Source organism: Macaca fascicularis, chromosome 16, assembly GCF_037993035.2.
Source record: "Macaca fascicularis isolate 582-1 chromosome 16, T2T-MFA8v1.1".
Taxonomy (NCBI): domain Eukaryota; kingdom Metazoa; phylum Chordata; class Mammalia; order Primates; family Cercopithecidae; genus Macaca; species Macaca fascicularis.
The window spans coordinates 85,135,811-85,159,399 of NC_088390.1; the positions used below are offsets into that span (position 1 = coordinate 85,135,811).

The 23,589-nt window shown below is 44.3% G+C and overlaps 1 protein-coding gene across 2 annotated transcripts in view; it reads right to left on the bottom strand.

Annotated features, from left to right (window-relative positions):
- CYTH1 (cytohesin 1) overlaps window positions 1-23,589 on the bottom strand; it is a 106,429-nt gene that overhangs the window by 55,229 nt on the left and 27,611 nt on the right. The window contains exon 1 of one of the 2 annotated variants that reach the window (XM_065532093.1): window positions 5,399-5,490. The exons of the other annotated variant lie outside the window; for it this stretch is intronic. Coding sequence (XP_065388165.1) covers window positions 5,399-5,426 — 28 coding nt within the window. The 5' untranslated portion in view covers window positions 5,427-5,490. Of the gene's footprint in view, window positions 1-5,398; window positions 5,491-23,589 lie in introns of those variants that run through there. 2 annotated transcript variants of the gene reach the window in all.

A 23,589-nucleotide genomic window follows, 5' to 3' on the forward strand; every position in this document is an offset into this window, starting at 1 on the left:
CGAAATTATTTTCTTAAGGAAGAAATGAATGTGTCTGGGCGAGTCCTCACATACCAGCTGATCTACAGGACAGCAGAATGTGACTTTTCTGTCTCCATTTTTCCCCTAGTGTATTACCTAGGTCTACTGAATCAAACACATCATGTAGTCAGGAGAAAAACAAAAAGGTAACTAGGAATATATGAAGGCATGAGATCATCAAAACTCAACAGTGGCTGTTAAAACTTAAAATCCTGGCTGATTTGGGCTCAGTTTTCAGAGTCCTTCCCAGGAGCCACAGCAATGGCTTTCATTTACTGAACTGACCAGGGCTAGACTAGGTAACTTCTAAGGCACCTCATGGCTTTAAGAGTCTGTGATTACACAACTGTTAGTGACTCTGTCCCAGTTAGTTACTTAATGGCTCCAGATGTAACACAAAACCCACAGGAATTCCCCATAAGTTGAAGTTCTTCAGAAGGTAAACAGGAGAAGATGGTGGCAGTTTTAAAGAGTCCTTTTCTAAAAAGGAAATCTCAGCTGGGCTGAAAACAGAAAGAAAGGCAGAGACAAGAACACTGTAAATTCAGTAAAGTTGCCTTTGCAGGATTGTCAAGATCCAAGGGAAAAATGAGAGATGGATACTATTAAAAATTTCCAGAAGGTCTAGCCCTCCATCTCTGATTTAACCAGCAGTAACCTGCTTGCAGGTTCTGTCAGCCTGCAGCCACACATGTTCCCGCGAACCCTCCTGAAGCACAGGGAGGGGTGGATGAAAACGGGAATCTCTCCTGTTTCCTAGGGCCACTCCTGCACCAACTCTGCCTCCTATCTGCATCTACGGCCCCTGACTCTGTCCTCCCTTCGGCTGACCACACTGCAGGCTAATAAAGGCTCTTAGTGCCCAGACCTGTGCCTACCAAGACCTATGATAACCTGCCTTTTCTCTCCACCGATACTGACTTCTTAGAAAATTCCACCTGCTGCCTTCCACATTCCCTCCTGTCTAATCAGACTTTGGGTCTTGACCCCCCACAGCCAGTCCTGTGCTTTCATATTCCATAATGAAGAGAGGACTTGAGAGGCTACAGAAAGACTCAGACAATGGGTAAGGGTCAGCTTTCTTCAAAGGGGCAGAATCCAAGCCCTTGTTTCTATTCACCTTCATTAAGAAGAAAGTGCAGTTCTAATCCTCTGTATAATACCATGAGCATTCATCTCTGGTGTACTCAACAGGAAAGCCTATAAAATTCAAACCAGAGTGAATCCTCTTCAAAACTTGTCACAGCAGATGGTGATACAGGTTTCTTGCTATGATGTATGCTTTGTACAATGCCAAACATGCTCCTGCTTAAAAATAAAGATGTAACCATTTTTGATTCTGCAAAATACAAAATCCATAAGGAAGGGAGTGAGAAATATCTAGAAGGATGCGAATTGATAGTTATAGCACCTCAGGTCTTCCTGCAAACACCTCAACCTAAGCAACTTGTCCAACTAGAGACTACCACAATCCCATGGCACACATTAAAACATGGGATAACTGCTGGGTGTGGTGGCTCACGCCTGTAATCCCAGCACTTTGGGAGGCCGAGGCGGGTGGACCATGAGGTCAAGAGATAGAGGCCATCCTGGCCAACATGGTGAAACTCTGTCTCTACTAAAAATACAAAAATTAGCCGGACGTGGTGGCACGTTCCTGTAGTCCCAGCTACTCGGGAGGCTGAGGCAGGAGAATCGCTTGAACCTGGGAGGCAGAGGTTGCAGTGAACCAAGATCACACCACTGCACTCCAGCCTGGCAACAGAGTAAGACTCCATCTTAAAAAAAAAAAAAAAAAAAAAAAAGGGATAACGTGGAAAGTTCATCAAGGACAACATTTTAGATGCAATCTGAAAATCCAGTGTCCCACTGAGGAAGCCTATACTTTATTCTATTTGGCATAGTTTCCTACAAATAATACTAGTTTATACACACATGCTATCTTACAGCTTAAAACATTTTCTCATTTCCACTTTTTTTAACTTTTCAACAAAGTGCAACTGTAACTCTGCTTATTTCCTGACAATAAACTGTTCTCATCAGTTTACAGGTAAGATAAAGACTCACTGAGTACAAATAATCTACCTCAGGTACACTACTCACAGAGCCCAATTCACACTCGGGTCACCGGCTGCATCCTCAGCTCTCATTTTTCTCCTGCTGAAATACACAGATTCACTTCAGCTCAGTGTTCACTGAGCGTCTGCCATAGACGCAGCCTGTGCTTGGAGCTAGGATTTAAACAGCTCCAGTCCCTGGCCTGCACAGAAAGTGAAGGCCAGCGGGGAGAGCCATGTAAGCCCGTAGCAGCAGCACACCCCGCCACAGCGGCCAAGTGCGGCAAGTACTCACAGAATTCCAGGCAATGCCAAGAGGCTTCAGAGGGGCCAGCCTATGAGCCAGAACTTGAAGGACCAATGGATTCCCCAGAAGGAAGAGAGAATGGTGTATACCAAGCAAGATAAAGCGTATGGGAGTGACGGAGGCCAGCAACAATGGGCACACCACAGGGCAGGGCCCAGGACACAGCAGGCCTGAACTGCCACCAGGAAAGGGGCTTAGCATCTGCCTATGAAGGGTCTCAGGTCCCACACCAAAGATTTTGGATTCTATCCCAAAGAGATGCCAAAGAGAGGGTTCAAAGGCAAATCAAGGCTGGGCACAGTGGCTCACACCTATAATCCCAGCACTTTGGGAGGCCGAGGTGGGTGGATCACATGAGGTCAGGAGTTCAGGACAAGCCTGGCCAACATGGCAAAACCTCGTCTCTACAAAAAATACAAAAATTAGCCGGGTGTGGTGGCGTGCACCTGCAGTCCCAGCTACTCAGGAGGCTGAGGCAGGAGAATCGCTTGAACCTGGGAGGCAGAGGTTGCAGTGAGCCAAGAGTGCACCACTACACTCCAGCCTGGGCCACAGAGCGAGACTCTTGTCTCAAAAAAAAAAAAAAAAAAAAAGGCAAATCAAGGGGGACTAGCCATTAACAAGATTAAATAGTTAAAAATAATAGTAATTTATGGTAGTTAAGAAAATAGTGCCCAATTAATTACACTGGTTAATTCTCACTAACACACATATACAGAATGAAAACTGATGTATGTACCAGTGTACCAGGTAAGAAAGGCAGAAAGCACTTTTTTTTTTTTTTTTTTGGAGACAAAGTCTCACTCTGTCACCCAGGCTGGAGTGCAGTGGTATGATTTTAGCTCACTGTAACCTCGGCCTCCCGGGTTCAAGCTATTCTCCTGCCTCAGCCTCCAAGGAGCTGGTATTACAGGCTCCTGTCACCACACTCGGCTAATTTTTGTACTTTTAGTAGAGACACAGTTTCACCATGTTGGCTAGGTTGGTCTCGAACTCCTGACTTCAGGTGATCCGCCTGCCTTGGCCTCCCAAAGTGCTGGGATTACTGGCATGAGCCATTGCACCCAGCCAGAAAGCAATATTTTTAACCTAAAAATTGTGGGTTTGAGATTAATATAGCAGAAGAGTCTGACTTCTTTAAAGAATATTTTCAAAAACCCCCACATACCCTTTCTTAGGCGTGTTCTTTAGGGCATTAAGTCTAGTTAAAAGCAGCTCTGTGGAAAGCATAACCAACTCTTAACTTCTGCCCTCTCCTGGGATTTCAGGGACCTGCCAGAGGAAACTCCATTTGTTCCCCTCCTTTTACACCTACCTAAATGCCACTCTGTCTCTCATGGCAATGTCTAAGGGCATCTATTTTAGCGGTGGTTTAAAGGGCAACGCTGCCTTCAGTCCCAGGTGACAACACAAGGAAATGCCATGGGAGGGGGTGAGGGAAGCAGAGAAGCACCAGTTCTTTAAGGTTACTTGGTCAAAGCAAAGCTGTTCAGTAATTCGACCTCTAAGCTCCCGGTCCCTAACCCCATGCCCCGCCCCCCTCACTCCCACTGTTGAATAGGGTAGTTTATGTTGACTTTTAAAGCCTCCAGGATAAAAAGTGACTATTACACTGCACCTCCGGTGGGTCTGAAGCTAGGCTCACCCAGAGTAACCAGCAGCCAGTAAGCATGAGGGACCACGGCCAGGCCCCGCTCACTCCCGCTGTCCCAGCATAGTCACTAGCGTCCTCTCCCACTCTCAAAAGTGTTCCCTTTGGAACTAGACCTTGGCTAGTGTGGACTCACCTTTCAGTTACAAAAGCACCAATCAGGCAGTTCAGTCCTGGCCTGGCACTGCCCCTCGCTATTGTCCCCTCTTCAGATACAGAAGTATCGTTATGGATACCTGTGCGTGCTTCCCTCCCAGCGTCCCCGACGCGTGCTACAGTTTTCAGTGTTGCCCGTGGACACTGTCCAGGATCATTTGCACTTAGAGGTGGGGCTTTAAAATATGTGCTTTATAGTGAACCAGAGTGGGAAAAGCCTAAAGAGGACCCCCAAATTTTATTACAACTTTCACAAAATCCACTTTGAAACACAGCCAAATATTTATTCCAAATTTAAATATATCATACATTACCAGCTACAAAGCAGTACACATTTTACTATTTTGTCTTACAGCATTACAACATCACCATCTGATAAACGTGGCACAATAAAATACAATAAAACACACACATGTCCACAAACACAACTCCTGTGCTGACCCAGGGCTTTAAGACACAGCTCTTCAGCAGAATCTCTTGGGATTTAGAAGCCACAACTCGTCATCCCATTACTCATAGCTCCACTGTTTACAGTACGGGTGTGGAGCAGATGAAGGAAGTTCTACAGACCCTGTCCTCCCAGGCTTCAAACAGTCCTCACCTAACAACCAAAGGGAGAAGACCACATTAATTGTCTTTTCCCTTAGATACATTTTATTTAATAAAACAAGTATTATTTATCCCGAATCTCACTGGTTCTTTCAATCTGATCTCTATTGTCTTTACTTTTCAGCATCAGATTCTTTCTGGATATCTGTGGAATTCCCAGAAGTTCTGACCAACTGTTATTTCGATACAGGAAGTAGATACAGTCAACAAGTATGAAGTGGAACCTACCAAGAAACACCCAACGCAGAACTCTAACGGAAGCAAAGATTGGAGGGGAACCTCTTTGGTTTAAAAACACTGAGTTACCTTACACACACACACACACACACACACACACACACACACACACCCACACACCCACCCCCCCCCCCCCCCCAAGAGAGCCTCAGCTTCCTAACTACTAAGAGACTATGCAGTCTTTCTCCTGAAAACAGTAAGATAAAAACCAGACTCTAGGTTGGTCCTTAACTCCTCCCCAAAAGGCTCAGTAAACTATCCTCAGAGGATTTCACATACTAATCAAAAGAGATACGGAAAACTCCACTCCATATACCCCAAGCTGCGTAGTCCCGGCTGGGGGCGGCAGCTGTGACTCACCATCCTCTTCTTCGGTTTTAAGGACCATCTTGTTTCCTTACAGCTGGACACGAAAAGTCCACTCTGTCCTTTAAGGAGAGCGGTAACTTACTGAGAGCCAAGTTTTCCTGTGGGGTCTGACTGGGAGGGGCTGGGGATACCTGTGAAGCTGCCCAGCCACTAGGACAGCTCAGAGCTGCTTCCTGAACACAGGCAATGGCTGGCTGCACGCCTGGGCCAATCAGCCTCCAGCCTCCAAAGAAGCGGCACTCCCAGTCAGTGCCACCACCCAGTTCCTGAAGTCAAGCTCAAGCACCTTCCGAGTGTGTTAACCATCTGCTTCCCTGAAAGCAATCTTACACTGGAGTCAAACCAGTTTAGTAGCACACTTCTAGTCTTTTCTCAAACCCAACCAAAGTCATAGCCAGGGCTCGCCGCTGTTTTTCTCCTCACTTTCCAGTATCGTTGTCCCTTGGTATCCAAGGGGGACTGGTGCCAGGAACCCCCATGGACACCAAAACCCACGGATGCTTGAGTCCTTAATTATTTGCACATAAGCTACATACATCTACTCATATGCTTTAAATCATCTCTAGATTACTTCTAATACCAAATACAATGTAACTGCTATGTAAACAGTTGTTATGCTATATTGTTTAGAGAAAACGAAAAGAAAAAAGTCTGTATGTGTTCAGTACAGGTGTGACCTTTTTTTATTTTCCAAATATTTTCCATCCACAATAGGTTAAATCCATGGATGGGGAGCCCATGGAAAGCCGACTACACTTTCTTAAAATGGAATCATTAAAATCCCTGGTCCCCTTACAATGAGATAATAGCCCATTTCCCAAGACAGTGACTAAGAGATCGTAATCATTACAGCAAGTTATGAGGTCACAGGCTAAAAGCAGAAAGCAGATATTAGAGGCAAAAAATAATAATAATAAAAAAAAAATCCAAGGGCCAAACTCCCAATCTAAGTTCAGTTTTATCCCCATTATGATTTGTAATATGCCGCACCCAAGATTCTTTCCTGCATAGTTCTATTATGTTCATGACACAGATTCATTGCTGAAAATTAGAAAATAGTAACAAGGGAAAAAAACCCACCTTAATCCTATCACCAAGAGATAACCATTGATGACATTTTGGTAGACATTTTCCAGACTTTTGTTGTAAGTATTCTATATATTCTCTCTCTCTCTTTTATACACACACACACACACACACACACACACACACACACACGATATTTTATGTTGTTTTATAGCCACCTACTTTTACTTATAACAAACATTTTTTCACGCCTGTAAATGGACATCTATCACATTTATTCTTCTTCTCAGTCTAGACATAATGTTTAACCAGCCCCATATTGTTAGACTTCTAAGTGATTTCCAATTTTTCTATGCATCTCAATACCCGTGTGCACACGTTTTGGCACATCTTTTTAATTATCTTCATAGAAAAAACTTCTCACAAGAAGAACTGCTGGCTCCAGATATAGCTTCCCACTGCATCGTCACAGTAGGTAACTAACATTTATCGCGTGCTTACTCTGTGCCTAGCTTGATGTGACTTAACTCATCTAATCCTGAAAACATCCCATGGGGTGAGTGTCCTCGCCATCCCCAGATCACAGATGAGGATGCTGGCACCCAGAGAGGTTACACAGCTTGCCAAAGCACGAGACCTGGCTGCAGAGCCCACCCTCTACACCCTGCTCTCTGCTGGACTCCCAAACCCCTCGCTATTAGTCTTGGTTGTAAATGCAAACTCGTGCAGCAGCTTTGCAGGAAGTGCTAGACTTTGGTCAGTTCTCATAGGAGAGTTGGAAACACACACATCTATAGCAAGACAACAGGGCGCTGTCTCCAGTCAGACTCTGAAGGTGACCACAGGTGCTGACGTGACTCCAGGGCAGAGACTTCATCACAATCTCTTCTTTCTTGCCTAATAACAGTTGAATAAATACATATGCATGTATTAAAAAAAAAAAAAAAACACTTTGTTTTGTAGTGGCAACTAATATAAACCCAACATGTCACCTTTTGGTTTAGTATGTCAAAATCACAGTTTTAAGTCCCACCCTGCACCATTTCAAAACCTACGTTTATTGATTCCCAAACAGCATTTCTATCTTCTGGTATCAGGTCTGATTCACAGCCAGTGATCCCAACTTAAAAGAGGACGGGTCACTTCTATTTTCTCCCTACCGTCAAATGGTATAGCGTTTCTCTGGAATAGACACCCAGATAGACCAGCAGAAAAGCTGGTCATGAGGCTTGAGTACTTAAAGCTTTCACAGATGCTGCCAAAGTGCTTTTGCCACGTCCCTGATGGGACCAAGCCTAACTCCTGCCAGGCAGACAGTGGGAAATGGTTTCTCATTGTTGGTGGTCACTTGCACTGACCTGATTTTACTGATGATGCTGATTACCTTTTTCATAAGTTTGAGGTATTTCCCCTTTCGTGAATTGCTTTTTCAAAGTCTTTGCCCACTTTTCTATTGCTTATCATTTTTTAAATCATTTGTAGATTACAAATCCTTTGTATTAAAAGTTACAAATATTTTGTCATAACCTGTCACTTGTTTTTAAAAAGTTTTTACAAAGCTAGTTGTATCATTTGTGTTTCATTCAACATTCACTGAGCACACTAAGTGCCAGCCACTAGTGAGACATCAGAGGACCAAAGAGACAAAAATGCCTGCCCTCATGGTGTCTCCACTCTGTCGAGATGGGAAAGGTGGGGAAACAAGTAAGTAAAATATGCAGTATGTCAGATGGTAATAAGTACTGAGGAGTGGGGGAAGTGAAGTGCAGTCAGGGAAGGCCTCTGCTGAGAAGGGCCAGGAGGCTACTGTGGCCGGAGCAGGAAGAACAGTGTAGGGAGGAGTGGAAGATATGGTCGCAGAGGTGAGGACGGCAGTGGGCGAACTGCATGGGGCCTTGGTGGCTATTTTAAGGACTCTGGTTTCCATTCTGGGTGAGATGCATAGCTGCTGCCAGGGTTCGGAGCAACACAGCATTTTGTGGCTTCCTTTGTAACAAGACCACTCTGGCTATGGGGAAGAACAGACTGCAGCCAGCCAGCACAGGAGCTGGAGACCAGCTGGGGGCTGCTATAGTCATCCAGGTGAGACGGGTTGGCGGCTTACTTGATAAAAGTGGCCATATTCTTGCCATATTTACTTTCAGGGTACAGCCAAGGATGTGCCAATGGAGTCCATGTGAGGTGTAAAAGAGAGAATTCAAGGGTGATTCCAAGCTTTCCGGCCTGGCAAATGAAAGAATGGAACTGCTATCTTCTTCTTTTTTTTTTTTTTTTTTTTGAGACCAAGTCTCGCTCTGTCGCCCAGGCTGAAGTGCAGCGGCGCGATCTCGGCTCACTGCAACCTCTGCCTCTGGGGTTCAAGCGATTCTCCTGCCTCAGCCTTCTGAGTGGCTGGGATTATAGGTGCCTGCCACCATGCTCAGCTAATTTTTGTATTTTTAGTAGTGACGGAGTTTCACCATGTTAGCCAGGCTGGTCTCAAACTCCTAACCTCAAATGATCTACCCTCCTCAGCCTACCAAAGTGCTGGGATTACAGGCGTGAGCCACTGCACCAGGCCCGGAGCTACTATCTTCTGATAGGCTGCCAACCGGGTCCCCCCTCTCCACTCCCCACAACCTCTGCCTCACAGGCCCCATCATTCCTTCCACCCACCCATGGCCTCCCAGGTCCCCTGCTCCTCCAGGCCTCGCGACTTTTAGCTTCTGTTCCCACTATTCAATGCCTCGTTCTTGTTATACTTCCACTTCACATTCGCAAAAGAGGGACTCTGACTGGCTCATGTAATAGCCATCATCCCTACTGGGCACAGCAGGCCACCTCATAGGCTCCTGGCCAGGCAGCGTCCCTTAAAGCTGGAAGCATGGCAAGGCGTACCTGGCTCGACATCACACTGTCATCTCTAGTACAACAACTAACACTGTTAAAAAAGAAAATAATGAATCTCATGTCTCCAATTCCTTAAAATAGACATTTAACCACTGCATCACCAAACTATGCTTCACTCACTTGTAAGTGACCATATAATTTATCATCCATATTGAGATATTTTTGAGGTTGCAAATGGGCACTATTAATAATTACATCAGCCAGTCAGCATAAACTGGGATTGCCTCTGAGAGATTAACACATACAATACCCAGCTCATAAGGCACATCTATGGTATCAATCCCAAACAGAGTGTTAGATTACAATGTATTTATTTAAATGGAAACTTTTTAGAAGTTTCAAAGTACACTTTAAAATAACTAAAAAAATAATGGCGCATTACAAAACCAGAACAATAATCTAGGGCCTCGGAGCAGTGTCTGAACAAATGATATCGGAAACATTCGGGAGCTAGCACAGGCCCTGAGAAAAGCAATAAACCAACACAGTAGAAGAAAACACTTGTCGCCATTCATATTACAAATCACACATAGAGCACTCTGATGCAAGCGCTGTTGATTCAAGACATTCTATATTTTTAATTAATAAATCCCTTAAATAGACTTTAGCCTCCCTCCAGCAACAGATTAGGTGGGAATACTCAAGCATGTAATGGTTTAAAATGTTTTTTTTTTCTGTTTTTTTTTAAGATGGAGTCTCCCTCTGTCACCCAGGCTGGAGTGCAGTGGCCGGATCTCAGCTCACTGCAAGCTCCGCCTCCCAGGTTTATGCCATTCTCCTGCCTCAGCCTCCCGAGTAGCTGGGACTACAGGCGCCTGCCACCTCGCCCAGCTAGTTTTTTGTATTTTTTAGTGGAGATGGGGTTTCACCATGTTAGCCAGGATGGTCTCGATCTCCTGACCTCATGATTCGCCCGTCTCGGCCTCCCAAAGTGCTGGGATTACAGGCTTGAGCCACCGTGCCCGGCCTAAAATGTTTTAAAACTAGGCTGGGAGTTGTGGTTCACGTCTGTAATCTCAGCACTTTGGGAGGCCAAGGTGGGAGGACTGCTTGAAGCCAGGAGTTCAAGACCAACCTGAAGCCAGGAGTTCAAGACCAAGATCCTATTTTTACAAAGAAATTAAATAAATGACACTAGAAAAAAAAATTACGTGAATATTTATGTAATATTCTAGGGAAGGTTTGTTTTTTGAAAGCATAATACCCATATCAATCACAATCCCAGAGACAGAAACATTCCTAGAGTGGGAGTGTGGAGAAAGGTAAGATATGCAGAGTGAGGGCAGAGTTTAGAGAGAACATCAAGGAGTAACAAAGCCCCCCAGATTAGCAACAGGGGCAGCCCCCATCACTGCTAAGTCAGACGGGATGCGAGGGCACCATACTGCTGCTACAAGTGGCAAATGGGAGCTCTCTGGCAAGAGCGTTGGCAGAGGATTCAGCAAGCCTTAGTCACCAGCAGGACAGATTCACCTTGACCTCACTCTTCCCTCACCCTCCCATCTCCTGGTCAAACCCAACCAGGAACCAGAGGGTACAAGAGCCTGAAAACATACTCCCTCCAGGACAGCCTCAGGCAGAGAGCAGGATGGGATCGGACAGGAAGTAGAGCTGGGGGCAAAAGGAAGGTGTCGGGTGCGACCCTCAAGCCAGATCATGGGGGCCAGGTTTCCCACTGTCAGGAAAAGGAATTTGGAAACATGAAAAGGGGGAAGGCTAGAAAGAACCCTAAGGCTGGAAGGGAATTGAAGGAGCCGGTATGTTTAATGGTTGCATTATGTATATGTTGTAACTTACTTAACCAGTTCTACTGTTGGCATTAATCTTCTTCTTTCCTTACATCCTGTAAAATGCTGCAACATCCTTGTAACCTTTGCCTCCTCAGCTCCTACTGGTTCCTTGGGCTAAATTTCTATAAGTGGGCTTAAGGGTTGGTCAAAAGATAGGAACTACTTTAAGGCTCACTATACACTGCTATAAAACTGATTTCCAAAATAACTGTTTTCATTTACCAGCTGTCTTCTAACATGCTGGCCTGCTGGGCCAGTGGCTCATGCCTATAATCCCAGCCCTTTGGGAGGCTGGGGTGAGAGGACTGATTGAGCCCAGGAGTTTGAGACCAGCCTGGGAGAGAAGGTGAGACTCTATCTCTATAAAAAATGTAAAAATTAGCTGGGCGTGGTGGCACATGTCTGTGGTCCCAGCTACTTGGGAGGGTGACGCAGGAAGATCGCTTGAATCTGCAAGGTTGAAGCTACAGTGAGCTATGATTGTGCCACTGCACTCCAGCCTGGGCAAGAGTGAGACCCTGTCTCAAAAATAAATAGGCCAGGCGTGGTGGCTCACACCTGTAATTCCAGCACTTTGAGAGGACGATACGGGTGGATCACTTGAAGTCAGGAGTTCGAGGCCAGCCTAGCCGACATGGTGAAACCCTGTCTCTACTAAAAATACAGACATTAGCTGGGCGTGGTGATGGGCGCACCTGTAATCCCAGCTACTCGGGAGGCTGAGGCAGGAGAATCACTTGAACCCGGGAGGCAGAGGTTGCAGTGAGCTGAGATCGTGCCACTGCACTCCAGCCTGGGAGACAGAGCAAGACTCCGTCTCAATAAATAAATAAATAAATAAAAATAAAAAATAAAGTGCTAGCCTAGCCACAGCTAAATGCACAGTGTGGATTATCATTTAAAACACATGCCAACTAGACAGACATAATGTAGTATTTTAATGTCTATGCTTCTGTGGTGTGGTGATGTCAGAGCTTCTGTTGTATTTATTTAGTGTGGGCATTTGTCCTGCAAGTTACTTAAAAGTATTCCTTGGCACTTAAAAAAAGAAATTGGAAAATGTTGCATAACTATTTTTGTAGAGACAGAAAGATGTCTATGTTATACTGTTAAATGAAAAAATCACGTAACAAAAATGCATAGACTATAAAAATGAAAAAGGAAATAAGCCAGGAAGAATATATACTTAACACATTAACAATCATTATCTCTGGGCTGTGGGATTGTGGAGAATTCTCCCATCATCTCCGTCCACTCACCAGCCCCTCCTTCTCTGTCCTCGTCCACAGTGCACCAGACCCCACACTGGTCTCCAGCTTTGCTCCCGTGTCATGGCCTCTGAAGCTGTCTACCTAACACAAACCCAAAATCTGAAATCCCTGAAACGTGCCCAAATCCTAAATGTTGGGAGTGCCAACACGACACTCAAAGGAAATGCTCACTGGAGCATTTTGGATTTCTAGTTTTCAGATTAGGGATGCTCTGGCAAGTACAGTGCAGGTACTCCAAAATCCAAAAAGTTCTGAAATCTAGAACATGTCTGGTTCCAAGCATTTCAGATAAGAAAGACTCAACCCACAGTCCTTTTTGATAGCAGCCTATTCTTGTTTCATTAATTTAATATCTGAGACTCTTAAGTATATAGTTTGTAAAGCTTTCTTCTACATGTCCCATGACCTGTTTCCTTAAACTTCTATTTGCTCTTCTGCTTGCTAACACTGAAGGTTTTCCTTAAGTCTCTAGGCAAGCATAGTCTATTTCTCCTCATTTAAGAGTGACACACTAATAACCTGGTTAAAAGCTGTGTGGCAGGCATGGCCTACAGATGGATGTGTGGCAATGTAACATGATAAGGCAGTAATGTGTAGAGACCCCACATGTAGGGCTCTGTAGTTTATTTTTGCTTGGACTAGTTACCCAGAGAAGTATTCTCCAATCCCCAACCTGGGTTGTATGGAGTATAAAACTGACCACCAGTATTTGGGGGGCTACACTGAGGGAGAAAGGATGGGGATCTCACAATTAAATATACAGACTTTTTCGGTGCTGCTTCTTGGTTGGTATTTTTTTAAATAACTATAGATTTTCACTCGCTCTCTGTATCTTCACAGCCTTCTTCAGAAATTAAGCCTTCATGTTTAGCAGAAGCGCGAGAGAAACCGCCTTGCTGCAGGAGGTAGAGACCTGGGAATCTTAACTGCCACAGTGAACACCTTCAAACCACCCTCGTTTCCCTGTCTCCATCCTCAGAGGTCCTGGGTACCTTGAAGCCTTTCTGGAATTTGGGGGTGAATCATTTTGCTTCCTGGTGTTCTCTCTCTGCAGCTTAGATCTTTCCTAACGGGCTGCCAATGGGAGACAGCTTAGGGCATACAATCATGCGAGTGTCCTCCAAAGTCCCGAAGAACATCTGCAAGGTGGGGTGGAGCATAACAAAGACTTGTCCAGTCTCTGCAGGCAGAAATCCAGACACCTGGACACACTGCACAATTCTTTCAAAGGTTCCTTCTACTCTGGTTACCTAAAAAACATAGATGTATACTAGTTTTGTTTATAGACATAAATGCAACTGTTAGACCTTGGGGGAAAAAAGAGTTGATGACAAAGGATATATGTAATGTGTCACCAAGAATTCAAAGAACTTGCCATTCCTTGACATAGGCTTACCTTGTACCTAGCAAAGCAAGCTACGGGATTTCTGATCATATTTGCTAGTACATACCTTTATGAAACAGACTTGTCAGCACTTTTGTCATCAAAGAAAAACTCAAAACCGATTAGATGTCAAAAAAAAAAAAAAAGAAAAAAGAAAACCTAAACCATATCCTTTGTTTTATGTGCACAATTTGCATTTACTCCAATTTTTGCCTAAGGACCAGTAACTCTTGCAAGAAAAAAAATAAGAGAGGTATGCATCACAAAGACTGATCTTACTTAGTTTCTATCCAGAAAATCCATGATCAGTTCCATGACTTGCCACAAAACTGAAAAACTGTGTGGTTTTGAGTATTTACAGTTTGGGGATTTTTCTTTCTGAGAAGGGGGTCAAAAGCGTTTGGTCAGATGCTCAGAGAGGATCCTCGAGCCGGGGCTGTGGTCTTCTGTGCACCGCGGAGCCTGAGAGCATTGGGAAGACCTCGAAGAACTCTGGTTCAAGTAATTGCCACTTTCTGGGGGCAAAAGAACAGTGCCCCTTCAGGACCCACCATCGCCAACCTCACCACAGCCCTTGGCGGCATTTGGAAATGTGTCAAAAAGACTTTGGAAAGTATTAATTTGACATATTCATGACGATAAAGTAAACAGAAACATCTTTCTCCATAAAGACGATGCAGAAACAGCACAATTCACAAGTGAGAAAGAATAAGAATAAACCTGAAATTGAAATACACTTCACACTACTCCCAGAAGTGGTTGTTACAGTAGTTTTAAACGTCCTTTAAAATAAAGTCAAAAATATTGAACGTGGTAAATTCCATCTGTGCTGCCCTCTGCTGGCTACATGAAAAGATTGTTAAAAGATTGACAGACATAGCACCAAAAAATTCCATTACCTGGCCGGGTGCGGTGGCTCACCCCTGTAATCCCAGCACTTTGGGAGGCCAAGGCGGGTGGATCACAAGGTCAAGAGATCGAGATCATCCTGGCCAACATGCTGAAACCCCATCTCTACTGAAAATATGAAAATTAGCCGGGCGTGACAGCACGGACCTGTAGTCCCAGCTATTCTGGAGGCTGAGGCAGGAGAATTGCTTGAATCTGGGAGGTGGAGGTTGCAGTGAGCCGAGATCGTGCCACTGCACTCCAGCCTGCCAATAGAGCGAGACTCCGTCTCAAAAAAAAGAAAAAAAAAATTCCATTACCTTTTAAACATATACAGGGAGAGGAGAGGCAATTCATGTTCTATCCAGCATACGTGCCAGTTCCTATGTGCATATTCACCAGTACTTATTTCCTGAAAGGGCTTTGTTAATATCAACATTGGTTTGCCCTTCGTCCACACACACTGGCTAATTTGAACGACAGTGATAATAGGCTTGTACTATACAGGCAAAAAACTATATACGCAACAAATAATAAGTAACATGCTAGAAAGTGATGGGTGCTATGGGGAAAAGAGAAGTATGTGGCAGGGGGTGGGATCAGGTATTGTTAAGTTTTAAATAAGATGGTCAGAACAGGTATCCCTGCAAAGATAAAATTTAAACCTCAGTTACTTCTTCCTCAACCCCTCCAAAAAACCATATTCAGGATTCTCTTTTCTAAAATTCTGAGGTATACAAAATACATTTATATTTTTCTCTGAACCTCCTCTATTCCTCACCATGTAGACTAATGAAATTATACAACATCTGCAAGATTTGATTATAAAGACCATTTTCCCACAAGGAGACCTGAGCTCCAAGACCCACAATGACAGTGTAGCAACCAAGTTGCCTACTTCTTCTGTCTTCTTAGGATAAAGTATCACTACACGGTAACCTGAGATTCTCTTACTTTCCATCTGAAAGAGCCTAACACATTTAGAATGCCTATACTCCCATTTTCCAGCTGCTCCTCACATATTTATTTACTCATCAGAGTAATAATTTAAAAGTCCAGGCATGATGGCTCATGCCTATAATCCTCAGCACTTTGGAAGGCCGAGGTGGGAGGATCACTTGAGCCCAGGAGTTCGAGACCAGCCTAGGCAACATAAAGAGACTCCGTCTCTGCAGAAAACTAAAAAATTAGCTGGGTGTGGTGGCGCTTGCCTGTAGGTCTCAGCTACTTCAGAGGGCGAGGCGGGTGATGACCACCTGGGCTCAGGAGGTCAAGGCTGCAGTGAGCTGTTACCACCTCACTGCACTCCAGCCTCGGCGACAGAACCAGACTTTGTCTCAAAAAAAAAAAAAATTAATTAATAATAATAATAAAAGTGTACACTGATTTATTCAAAAAAGATTTGAATCTTTCCCATGTGTTCATTCTAAATGATGTCTGTTGAATTGTGCTAAGCACTATGTTAGCCAAGAGCTAGACCTACAAAGGTCATGAGAACAAAGTATCTCCCCCTTCAAAACACAACAGTCCATTGGAGGACACAGGTAATGGCAGCGCTAAAACAAAAACAAAAAAAACGTTACATTACATGGCATGCTAAGGATGATCAGGCTCTGAAGGCCCAGAGTATTCCAGGCTGGTAGAGGAAGAATAGAAAAAGTCCCTGGGAGCGGTGGAAAGATAGTGGCACAGGTATACTATCGAGGGGAGTGACTTTAAGAAAATGCACACTCTCAGCAGCATTCTCTGTAAGAGATCTGGGGAGACTCAAATACTGCACTGCGGAACCAATCTTGAAGGATCTAGAGGTCAACATTCGAGGGGAGGAGGCACTGTCTGGGAGAGGGAGGACATTTTTAGACAATACAACTCAGCGATTTTTCATATATTCACAAAGTTATGCAACCACCACCACTATCTAATTCTAGAACATTTTCATCATCCCCAAAAGAAAACTCCATACCCCACAGGGGTCACCCCGATTCCCGCATCCCCAAACCCCTGACAACCACTAATCTACTTTCTGTCTCTACAGGTTTGCCTAATGCATGGCCTTGTGTGACTGGCTTCGTTCTCTTGGCACAATGTTTTCTTTTTTTTTTGTTTTGTTTTGTTTTTTGAGACGGAGTCTCGCTCTGTCGCCCAGGCTGGAGTGCAGTGGCGCAATCTCGGCTCACTGCAAGCTCTGCCTCCTGGGTTTACGCCATTCTCCTGCCTCAGCCTCCTGAGTAGCTGGGACTACAGGCGCCCGCCACCGCGCCCGGCTAATTTTTTTGTATTTTTAGTAGAGACGGGGTTTCACCGTGGTCTCGATCTCCTGACCTTGTGATCCGCCCGCCTCGGCCTCCCAAAGTGCTGGGATTACAGGCGTGAGCCACCGCGCCCGGCCGGCACAATGTTTTCTGTGTTCAGCCATGTTGCAGTGTGTGTCAGAACTTCATTCCTTTTTACGACTAAAGAATCTTCCCTTGTAGCGACGCACTTCATCTTCTTTACCCACTCATGAGCTGATGGACAGCTGGCTGTCTCCACTGTGGGGTTCTTATGAAAAATGCTGCTATAAGCATGTCCATTTTTGTGCTGTATAGGATCTTTAAAACTATATCTATGTTCTACTTTGATTAAAATAAATTTCACAATTTATTTTGGCCCTTGAGCCCCTATGCTTGGGTCCACTCTCACACTGTGGAGTGTACTTTCATTTTCAATAAATCTCTGTTTTTGTTGCTTCATTCAAAAAAATAAAATACAATAAATTTCACAATATTTTCTACTTTTCTGAATCCCACCCATTATTCAAAGCCCAGCTCCGGAGCTTCCTCCCATCCCATGGCTCTCTGTCTGCCACCGCACCCCACACAAAGGAAACAAACTAAAGATGCTGACCAACATCTGTGGTTAAGTTTCACCTCTAAACATTGTCTGATTCTGAGAGCTATGAGTCCTATCATCAAAAATGAAAACTGTTCATGGAACCTCAGCTTGACGTGGTTTTATGGGATCACTGAGTATTCATGCCAGGTGTCCCATCAGCTGGTGTAAGCACTGATCATCCTGCTGTGTGATTAACAAATGGTTTCAACACAGTCCCAGGTCAAAGAAAATGTTTAAACATCCAACAGGCCCAGGTTATTGTCGGGGACAACAATGCCTAGGTTATCAGGAAAGCTCACTGTTTAACTGGATTAAAGGAATAAAAATTATAAGCACCAGCCATTTAATGATAAATACAGTTGATCTTTCTAGTACTTTTATTACTTGGGAGAATACAGGAGAACCGTCTGGAGAAGGGGGTAAGGGAGATTATTCAATTAATTCATTGGGTTTTCTGTATACTTCTAAACCAAATTCAGCTAGGAATTTTTACCAAAAAATTCCAGCCTTATTTCAAGGATTGTTCACGCAAGCAAAGTTCTCTGATCAAATAAGAGTAAGTAAAAAGCGGGGTGGGCGGGAGAAGTGTGCTTGCCTTTGCCCTTTTTTGCTTTGGAGATCTACTTTGATACAGGAGCACTGCAGATCCCCTTCCTGTTTCCTTTGCTCTCCTGCCTTACTGATTATATATCACCCCTTCCTTGCAAAACCACAAGACCAAATGTTACAAGTTACAAAATCAGTATACTCCACCCATCCTTTACTCAGCTGACATAGAGCAAACTGAACCAGCACAGTCCTGCCACAGCCCTAAAGACGGAACCGGAACCGTCACATGACAGAGGAGCTCGCGAGGAGGTCCCAGCACACCCACATACTGTGTGGGGCAGAGCAAAGGTGGCAACAGATAGGACCACCAAGGTCAGCCAGTCCAAACTTCTTGATACCTGTTACTGATTTAAAAACAAACTAGGCCAGCCATGGTGGCTCAGACCTGTAATCCTAGCACTTTGGGAGGCCACGGTGGGATGATCACTTGAGCCCAAAAGTCTGAGACCAGCCAGCACTTTGGTAGGCCAAGGCGGGCAGATCACCTGAGGTCAGGAGTTCAAGACCAGCCTGGTCAACATGGCGAAACCGCGTCTCCACTAAAAATACAAAAATTAGCCAGGCGTGGTGGTGGGCACCTGTAATCCCAACTACTCGGGAGGCTGAGACAGGAGAATTGCTTGAACCCAGGAATCAGAGAGAGCACAGATCAGGCCATTGTACTCCGGTCTGGGCAACAGATTGGGACTCAATCACCCCTACAAAAAATTTTTTTAAATTAGCCAGGTTTGGTGGGTGTGCCTGTGGTCCCAGCTACTCAGGAGATTGAGGTGGGAGGATCGCCGGAGCCCAGGAGGTCGAGGCTGCAGTAAGCTATGATCATGCCATTGCATTCCAGCCTGGGTGACAAATTGAGATCCCTGTCTCAAAAAAATAAACAAAAATAAAAATTTAAAAAATCCTAAGGAAGCAGAAACCATTGTTTAAAATCTAATTGTCTTGCTTGAGAAGGCAGGTGGTTTCAGAAAAAAAGAACTCTAAAACAATCTATTTTTGAAGTGTTTTTTTTTCCAAGAATTTCTCCAAGCTTTTACTTAATACATTGTTCAGATGTTTATCTGCCCTAAAAAAAATTCCCTTGCAGTTCAAAAAATAATCCTAACAGGTTTAGATGCAGTCCTCAAATTGCAGAAGCTACTATTACCCAAAGAAATACCAAGTGCTCCTAAAATAATACCACATACTGAATCCACAAACTGTTTCCTAGCCTGCTCCCTCTGGGTCTGAAAAGGACAGCAAATCAATGGCCAGGGGGTGAGAATATGGTTCTCCACGTGCCCAGAAGGGAGAGAACATGATATGGGTGCACCCAGTGGCATCAACTATGGGAAGCTCATGTGGCATCCAGGCAAGTAATTCAGCGGCCTCCACTAGCACTTTAGCGGCAGAGATGCAGAAAAACAGATGACTTCAAGATGCGTTTTGGAAGTAGAATAAACAGTACTACTAATGAACTGGATAGGGAAAACAAGAGAAAGGGAGGGCTGATATCAAAACATTCAAAATATTTGATGGGAACACCTATGTGAGTGGATATGCTATTTCTTAGGTGGGGTGAATTGAGAGGGGCACAGCACCAGGGGCTCTGCTGTGGCCATGCCAGCTGTGAGAGACCATGCCAGCTGTAGGTATCCCCTGGGAGATGTCAAATGTGGCACTGGGATGTTACAGCCTGAAGTTTAGGGGTAGGAAGAGGGCTAAGCTATAGTTGATTCTTGCTATTCACAGTAGTTATTGTTTAAAAAGTTGTTGCTGTTGCCGCACACAGTGGCTCACGCCTGTAATCCCAGCATTTGGGAGGCCAAGGCAGGTGGATGACGAGGTCAGGAGTTCGAGACCAGCCTGGCCAGCATGATGAAATCCTGTCTCTACGAAAAATACAAAAATTAGCCAGGCGCAGTGGTGGGCGCCTACAGTCCTAGCTACTCGGGAGGCTGAGGCAGGAGAATTGCTTGAACCCAGAAGGCAGAGGTTGCAGTGAGCCAAGATCATACCACTGTGCTTCAGCCTGGGTGACGGAGCGAGACTCCGTCTCAAAAAAAAAAAAAAAAAGTCATTGCTAACAATGAATTGGAAAAGACTAAACCGTTGCTCCTAGGAGAAATACAGGTTAGGTTCCTACAGGCCTCTGGTCATGCTTTTGTCAACTGAAAAATACATAACCTTATTTATATAGGTTTCTGTTTAAAGATGTCTTATTTAATACAAATTGTTTTGTTTTGTTTGAGACAGGGTTTCACTCTGTCACCCAGGCTGGAGTCCAGTGGTGCATCCTAGCTGACTGCAACCTCCACCTCCCAGACTCAAGCAATCCTCCCACCTTAGCCACCTGAGTAGCTGGGACCACGGGCGCACACCACCACACCTAGCTAATTTTTTCAATTTTTAGTAGAGACAAGGTTTCCTCGTGTTGTCCAGGCTGGTCTCGAACTCCAGCAATCCACCTGCCTCAGCCTCCCACAGTGCTGGGATTACAGATGTGAGCCACCATGCTCAGCCAGTGGTCAATTCATTAACGTTGAATTCATGGCCAATAGCACTGTAACTCATTCCTGAGCAAAGTTTTGCTAACATACTGTATTTTCTCCATAAAGCACATCATGGCCTCTTGTACTTGGGAACACTAGACAGAAATTCAGCATTATGATCAGGGGCCATTTTAAAGAGCAAAGTCACCAGCAAAGGCACAAAAATACAGAAAAAAATAAAAATAAACAATGTAATGCTAAATAGACCACATAAAGGTCATTTGTTTACAGTATGAAGGCTGAAACAAGAAATCAGTCACCGTGTTTCACAGTGACTGGAAATGTGTACACGGAGCAAATTGCATTTTTCACTGCTCTGTGAATGTCCAGAAATGACTACAAAAGCACCACCTTTGGACTGATTTACAAATAAACATTAGTGAGTAGGAAAATTCATGAATATAAAATCCACAAATAACAAGGATTGACTGCATAAATGTAGAAGGAATCAGAGTACAGGTATCTCCCTGCTATTGGTTATATCAAATGATAATTTCATCTTTTTTTTTTTTTTTTTTTTTTTGAGACGGAGTCTCGCTGTGTCACCAAGGCTGGAGTGCAGTGGCATGATCTTGCCTCACTGCAACCTCCGCCTCCTGGGTTCAACCCATTCTCCTGCCTCAGCCTACTGAGTAGCTGGGATTACAGGCACCTGCCACCATGCCCAGCTAATTGTTTTGTACTTTTAGTAGAGACAGGGTTTCACCATGTTGGCGAGGCTGGTTTCGAACTCCTAACCTCTAGTGATCTGCCCGCCATGGCCTCCCAAAGTGCTGGGATTACAGGCATGAGCCACCGCATCTGGCCTCAAATGATAATTTCAAATAGTCTAGTTCAAAGATCCTATTACTGCAGAGAAATTTAACCTATTTTACCAATTTGCAACATATTTCCTAGATGTTTGAAATGAGGACTCCTCCATCTCCCTCTCTTCACCAGTTACAAGGCCGATCATATGATCTCCACTTTCAGATTTCTTTTTCTATTTCTAGTAGGTTCAGAGCTTGGGAGGAAAAAAAGGAAATGTTATTTATTACTCTTTTCCACTGTAAAGGAGTTTTTTAATATGCATTTTTATAGAGATTTTCACAGAAATTACCTTTAAAAAGTACCTAATTGGAGTAAAATCTCTACTATCAATAAGAGTACCAGGGTTACAGGGATAAACAATGCTGCTGACCATCTCAGACAGGACAGAGAACTTCTTCTTTTTTGTTTTTTTTTGGAGACGGAGTCTTGCTCTGTTGCCCAGGCTGGAGTGCAGTGGTGCAGTCTCAGCTCACCATAACCTCTGCCTCCTGGGTTCAAATGATTCTCCTGCCTCAGCTTCCCAAGCATTTGGGACTACAGGCACCTGCCACCATGCCTGGCTAATTTTTGTATTTTTAGTAGAGTCGGGGTTTCACTATGTTGGCCAGGCTGGTCGCAAACTCCTGACCTCATGATCCACCCGCCTCGGCCTCCCAATGTGCTGGGATTACAGGCGTGAGCCACTGCGCCTGGCCAAGACAGAGAACTTCAACAACGTATTTCAGTTTGTAATCTTAACCATGTAAATATAAGGTCACACACCTCATATCACAATGTGATTATACATATTAAATATGATACTGAAAATGTTAAAATGCCTAATTAAATACAAAACCATAGGTAGTACTGTAACACATGAATTTTGTTGTTGTTGTTTAGTTCAAGACTAGTCCTGCCAAGACTTCCATAATCTTGGGAAACAGGACACACAAGAACACATAAAGCAAGAAAAAGTACACTCAGGATTACCAAATCTCCCCCAAAGGTTTACTCTTCCTTTTCCCAAAGTCTTAAGGCACATGTATGAGTGAGTGTAGGGCAGGGTGGGAGAGGGGCACCAGAGTCACCAGGAGCATGAGGACAATTGGAGGCAAGCTTCTTATGCCACCCCAGCACATCTAACAGACTGTCACTAAATGGTTACTAGGCTGGGCGTGGTGGCTCATGCCTTCAATCCTAGCACTTTGGGAGGCTGAGGTGGGAGGATCGCTTGAGGCCAGGAGTTCTAGACCAGCCTGGGCAATATAGTGAGACCCTATCTCTAATTTAATTATAAGGGAAAAAAAGGAAGAAAAAATAAAAACAAGACACAAGGCCGGTGCCACAAGCAAGTGCCAAACCTCCCCAGAAGACTCATGCTCTTGACCAGGCAGTGGCTCATGCCTGTTATCTCAACACTTTCGGGAGGATCACTTGAGCCCAGGAGTTCGAGACCAGCCTGAGCAACATGGTGAGACCTTGTCTCTACTTAATAAATAAATAAATAAATAAATAAAGATAACAACAAAAGGTCGGAGGGCTGCTGAATCCCTAATTACATGGGCTTTGCACACTGCCCTTAGGGAATCTAACAGTAGATCATAAACATTAACTGAGCAGTAATAACAATTAGGACAGAAGATAGCATATAGTAAGGTAGTAAACAGACTAAACAGGTGATTTGCCATACTCCAATTATGAAAACACCAACTTCTGCAAACTTTAATTACTTTTAACTCCTGCCATCTACCTCATATGGGGACATAATCACTGATACTTTAGTGTAACCTTTAATTAAATTCTTAGTTCCGAAGTATGTTGTCTAGCCTAGTACTTCAAACACCAAAACACCCTTGCAGAATTGTTCTAAAATGATTTTTTAAATAATCCCTTTAAAAATATATGGAGTCCCCCATCTCACCCCCCCTTTTTTTTTTTGAGACGGAGTCTCGCTGTGTCACCAAGGCTGGAGTGCAGTGGCGCGATCTCTGCTCACTGCAACCTTTGCCTCCCAGGTTCAAGCGATTCTTCTGCCTCAGCCTCCTGAGTAGCTGGGACTACAGGCATGGGCCACCATGCCCAGTTAATTATTGTATTTTTAGTAGAGACAGGGTTTCACTATATTGGCCAGGCT